Raw genomic sequence first — 6001 nt, 5'->3', positions numbered from 1 at the left:
CAGATCTTTTACTTAAGTAAAAGTAAAGTAAAGTACTCAGTTACATTCCATTACAGTAATCAATGCATTTAAGTGTGTAACTATGTGTTTAATATGTTCTTATTTATTTGCATAATGAAGGCTCTGGACATTGACAGACTCAGAGACTCAAAACGCAAGATAATTACAGAGTTTACTATGTCTACAGAGATAACACAAGACAACACCAGTTTAAACAGATACAGGAAAAGGCTAAAACATGGAATACTTAAATAAAAAATCATAACATGTGCTATATGTTTTCCCAACCATTTATCCAACAAATATCATTTGAAGAAAACACATTTTGCCTCATATCATGCCTCCAACTCTGACTCTGATTGGCAAACCCTAATCCCATCACAACCCAGCCTTAACCAGCCTAATCAGTGGAGTACTAACCAATACGGAGACAGAGCAGTCGAAAGGCTGTAAGGCCAGGTCACTTGGTGTGAACAAAGCATTGAACTATCACCCTTTTTTTCATTTTCCCAAATCTAAACCATGTTTTAAAGAAACTTTAGCCTCTCTGGGACAATGTAGTCCATATTTGAGAACTCTAGGTATAGTGTTTTTGGATTAGGCCCTGGCGGTCTAATGTGGTCTTTATGCAAAAAAAGCAGTGAAATCACCCTTTTGTCATTTTCACAAATAAAATAAAGTTTTTTCAAATCTAAAAAAGTGTTTCAGACAGCGTTAAGGCTTTGCTTAAAATGCATGACAGCTTTCACAGCAGTAAGAGGTGCAAAAAAGAGATTCGGTCGCTCAGCAACGTAAGTTAACTTTCACTTAAGTTCCCCTTAACTTTCCCCTTAACTGCCGAATCGAAAGCTGCGAATCGGAAGCTAACTTTAGCGTCGTATGTGACGCAACCGTTTGGAACAGACGTCATAGGTTCCTCCGTCCAATCGTATCGCTCCAAAAGTAAAAAAACAGCAGTACACTACGCTTCTCTTCTGCGCAGACTCACGCACAGAGGAAGAGACAGGTCTCGCTTCCCACAGAGGATTTAAAGTCTGTTTATAAAGGTAAGAAAATACCACTCTTTTGGATTCTCAATGGTAACAAGTGTAGATAACGTTTATATCGTTCACTGTCTTTGTGTAGAATATGAACGCGGTGTCACGACTGTTTTGTGCTCTCTACTCATGTTGTTATGCTAACCGGTGCACGCTAGCTAATCTAGCTAACATTACCAAGTAGTAGTTAGCTTGGCACCTTCCTCTAAAGCTAACGTCAGCTTTTGTTTCATTCGCCACCTCTGGCTCTGTTTCGCACGCCTTTGATCGGTCCCATTCACGCTCTAAAAGGTTCTTTTGCAAACCCGACCACACGAGACTGATAAAGTAAAATCCATATCTCTAATATCAGGTAGAGTATCTACCAGAATTGAATGACAGGTGAACCCTGTCTGAAGGGAAACTTGGATGGATGAACTGTAAAGGTTACCGTCAGTAAACCTCTCGTCTCGTCTCGCATATATAGTTGATAGGCAAGTCATGTCAGTTATATAGCACATTTAAAAACAACAAGAGTTGATCCAAAGTGCTTCCCAAATACACAATATACACAAATACATGTGTACATGAATAAAGAGTACATTCCATTGTGTATCCAGATACACAATAAACACATCACACAAGTACACACTAATAAAAGGAATATGAAGTACTTGGTTAAAAATAAAATTAAAGAAACTAAAAAGATATAAAAAGGTCTTTTAAATTAGATTTGAAGCTTTCAATGGTGGGGCAGGACCTAATGTTAGACAGAAGACTATTCTAAAACCTGGGGGCAGCAACAGAAAATGCCCGGTCACTTTTAGTTGCAAGGCGTGAGTGAGATACTCATTAGAGACAAAGATAGTCTGTCTGATGTTACCAATCGTTACTCTGTATGGCACCAAAGCGTCCTATGGTCTTATTTTGGCAAAGGAAGTTCATTTCTATTGCACACTTAATTAAAAGGGCTTAAAATAATACATAAACAATGTTAAATACAACAGGAACAACACACATTTAATTAAACTATTTTAAAGGAAATTGTAGGATAAAAACAGGGAAGTAATCACAACATAGTCAAAGACTAGATGTTAAATGCGCCGTAAATAATGAAGAGGCTCTGTGTTGCATAGCATCTAAATGCTTTAATCAATGAGTTTAGACACAGGGGACAGTCAGCAGACCACTAACAGATGATATATGGTAACAGACAGTAAGAGATGTATTATGGTCCCAAGTCATTTATAGATTTACAGATTTAGTATATTAAACTGTCTATTTAATATAGGCACTAAAACTCCCCCAAAATACTTTCCAAAAATGAACTGCACAAATCAATCTGTGTGTTTTTGTGGGAAAAGACAAACAAAACGTGAATGAAAAGCTGAAACTTAGAGACACTATACATTGTTTGGTCATACGTTCTGTGATGTATACATACATGGCTATATGCAAGGCAGAGTTGCCACATTTTGCTATGACTTTGGCAAAATGTTCGTAGTTCTTTCCTATAAAATTCAGAAACAATATGTCCTACAAAGTGAGTAAACACACTTTAATTTCACATATATACTCTGTTCTGAAACAAACATTCAAGCTTGCTTTGTTATTCTGGGGATGAATATAAATGTACTTTCCTTTTTAATTTGTGTTTTTGTATGCGTTCTTATTTTATTTGCATCAGCTCTTAGGAGCTCATCACCACCAGTAAAGCTGTATAAGCACCGGGTTGACGGGACCGAAGGAAGTGGCGCGTCGTACGGGGAGCTGCCTGCTGACATCGCCATGAGTTACAAACCCATTGCTCCTGCGCCTTCTGGCTCCAACCACACACCTCCAGGTTCTAACACCACACAGCTTTAATGGTGGACGTGCAGTGATTGGACTGTTGCCATTTGTCTATGTTATAGAAAGAAAACCTTTTACACCATGGCCATGGAAAATACTTCTGGTCAACTGTTTTAATTACCTTTGGAAATCAGTGGGAGTCTAGCCAATATTAGAATGACAGTAACCATAACAACAAGACATTGTTATTATCATGCTGTGATAATAGTTAAACTAATAGTGAAACCAAAGACACTGACAACTTTAACTAAAGAAATGGATAGTGGCCATGGTGTAGATGTGATAAACTCTCAATCTTGTGATTGTTCTTGTGTTACAAGTTCCGTTAATCTGTTCTCCTCCTCTGTGCAGGCTCCTCTGTGCCATCTCCATCTCTGCCCTCATCATCCAACTTTAGGCCGGCTTTCAGTGACTTTGGCCCACCCTCTATGGGCTTTGTTCAGGTATGTCTGCAGTACAGCTATACACGGTTGTGTTGTCTCATATTTTGGTAATTCCATATACATATGTACTAGTTAACGAGCAATTAATCCACACCTACTTTTAATGATATTTTTTTACCAGTAGAGGTCAAAGGGTAGAGAGCTTGTACTTGACACCATGGCTTTGTCAGCCACTCTGTGACCATACTAGGGCTAAAGCAGTGTGATATCTACAAAGCAAATGAATGAATAATGTCTCACAAAATTGCATAACTGTTGCATTTGTATTGAGGAACAAAGTGCACACCCCTTCTGTTATTATTTGAAAACTGGCTTTTTTTTTTTGTAACTGATTTGTAAGAGGGACTTTTCCTTAATTTGCAGCAGCACAGGTCCCATTAGATTATCAGGTTTATTGGAGTTTTGTACCCATGCACCTAACAAAAAGACAGAATCGAAGGCAAAATCAACAGTTGAGTTGAAGTAAAAATTCTATTACAACATTCAGATATACAACATGATGAAAGAGAGAGTCTGCTTCAGTTAATTCACCTTCCACCTTGAATCATTTGAAACAGTGGAAACGAGGAATGGACTTGCATGGCAATGTAGAGGATTAGATGGGGAAAAGTTGGGTTGTTGTAGTTCTACAGTTGGTCTTGAAAATAAAGATACCCTGTGCTTTTCCTCTGTTTTACATCACACTATACCATATTAGTCTACATTTTCCACTATACTTCATCTTGACTTGTGATGTGGATTTCCAACTGTGACAAGTCTTGATGGATATTTGTTTTTCTCCCCCAAACATTGCATGTTTGTGGAAAAAAAAAACAGCCTGTCAAAGTGTCTCAAGGGTCCACCTACAGCGAGCTCCTGTCTGTCATTGAGGAGATGAGCCGTGAGATCAGGCCTACATACGCCGGAAGTAAGAGCGCTATGGAGAGGTTAAAGAGAGGTATGTTTTACTTGTCAAAAACACACCTGTTTTCAGTGCAAGTCATGATTTGTATGCCTGGTGTGTATCATGAACAGTTAATAAAGGGCTTTCTTCTGAAGTCAGAAGAAAAAGACAAAAAACTATAATAAGGAAAAGCATTGGTTGATTTTGCTATTATCATCATTATTATTATTATCCTTTTTTATGGGGGGGCACCAAACAATTAGAAAGTAAAGGCAATGTCAACAAAACACCAGGATTAAATGGGGTCCAAGAGGAGACGATCATTAGGCTAGACCTGTTTTTGACTCTTTACATTCTGATGGACAGTAATACAGACATGTATTAGTAATGTATTGGTGTGTTTAGCATAGAATCACATGCATTAGAAACCTCTTTAACTGCAGTGGCTGTGGTGTTAATTTACCAGGCAGATGAACCCCAATTTTGTCTTTAACTCGACCTGCAGCCCTATTGTCATCTCAGTAATAACAGCTGTCTCGGATGCATTAGACTAGATTGAGGTAGACTCATAAGAAAGTAGAGCAGAAATTCACGTAAGCAATAAATTGGAAAAAATAAATGTAAGTAAACTGTTTTTGCTTTTTTTTTAAACTTCCTTTCAACATGTTTCTCCTGTTCAGGTATAATCCATGCCCGTGCACTGGTCAGGGAGTGTCTCGCAGAGACGGAGAGAAGCGCCCGCACATAACCTTTTGGAAAGCTCCCTTCACCTCTCACTGTTTCCCTGTAGAAGCCTGGCCTCATGAAGTTGTTTGTTTTACAACCTTTTTTTTTAAAAAAAATAATAATAATCCTCCCACCTTTTCTCGCTGGCTTTTTATAGGTGCATTATGTCCTTCTTGTCTCCTTCTTCTCCCTGCATTCCACCACACCCATTTTATTCATTACAAACATTCTGTGACCTTTGGGGTTTATGCAAAATGTGGTTTTGTAACTATTTTGAAATACGAGTGTGGGAGGGGGAGGGGGGGATTTCAACGCATTTTAGTTGAGCTGTGGGTAAAAACCTTGGTTAAATGGATGGAAATGTTTGTTCTATAATGACAACTGACCAAGAAAGTTTGTTTTTTTTGGTTCCAACTGCACCTGTACTCAAGTTTCTATTCTGAACATCACTCTGCAACCACTTCATATTTTTTTTGTTATTCTGAGCAACTTGAATATGCCCCATTTCTATTCAACCTTGCTCAGTTTTCATCATATTTTGTAGTGTAAACACAAAATAGATGTTTCTCAATCCCAAGAACTCTGTACATCTCAAGTCAATTTGTTAGTATGGAAATTTTGTAAACCAGATTTTTGCAGTTCTGTATGTATATCTTAATTAAATAACAGAAGAAAACACTTTCCTTGTCTGTTTCATTTGTGAAACATGGGTTGCTATGGAATCAGTGGTCAGATTGTTTTTGTCAAACTGATGACTTATCTGACGGTGATGACATATCTTTATAAAAAATGTTCTTTCATTAAACACAAGTGTTCATTGACCTTTTGAAATAACAGCTTGACAAAAAGGTCTTGCTGTACATTTTGCAGGGCATTGAGCTCACTACTCAACAACTAATGAAGGCCACAATATATGAGCTCTGAAACACTTAAGCACAGTAAATGTGCTTAGAATGTTTTTGTCCATATCTCATCTCCTACAGAGGACTATACGGATTATTCTTGGGAGTTGAAACAATACAAAACGACACAGATTATTATTTATCATCTGTCTGCTTGTCACAAACAAACAAAATGCAAAG

General features: G+C 37.8%; 1 protein-coding gene across 1 annotated transcript; it reads left to right on the top strand.

Annotated features, from left to right (window-relative positions):
- Positions 1-893: 893 nt before the first annotated feature.
- cdk2ap2 (cyclin-dependent kinase 2 associated protein 2) lies at positions 894-5597 on the top strand. Its single transcript, XM_046047353.1, has 5 exons — positions 894-1046; positions 2704-2859; positions 3219-3310; positions 4127-4247; positions 4874-5597. Exons 2-5 carry the CDS (start codon positions 2805-2807, stop codon positions 4939-4941), a joined length of 336 nt encoding a protein of 111 aa, XP_045903309.1. The 5' UTR covers positions 894-1046; positions 2704-2804; the 3' UTR covers positions 4942-5597.
- The last annotated feature ends 404 nt before the right edge of the window (positions 5598-6001 follow it).

This window comes from Micropterus dolomieu, linkage group LG04, assembly GCF_021292245.1.
Source record: "Micropterus dolomieu isolate WLL.071019.BEF.003 ecotype Adirondacks linkage group LG04, ASM2129224v1, whole genome shotgun sequence".
Lineage (NCBI taxonomy): Eukaryota > Metazoa > Chordata > Actinopteri > Centrarchiformes > Centrarchidae > Micropterus > Micropterus dolomieu.
Note: the sequence above shows the minus strand (reverse complement) of the source record. Positions and strands in the feature narration are given on the sequence as shown.

Bases quoted from the DNA above. Each gene is read 5' to 3' on its own strand.
- cdk2ap2 (XM_046047353.1), top strand. From the start codon at position 2,805: ATGAGTTACAAACCCATTGCTCCTGCGCCTTCTGGCTCCAACCACACA. The intron at 3,311-4,126 runs GTATGTCTGCAG...AAAAAAAAACAG, and splicing joins CCTCTATGGGCTTTGTTCAG to CCTGTCAAAGTGTCTCAAGG. The intron at 4,248-4,873 runs GTATGTTTTACT...TCTCCTGTTCAG, and splicing joins TATGGAGAGGTTAAAGAGAG to GTATAATCCATGCCCGTGCA.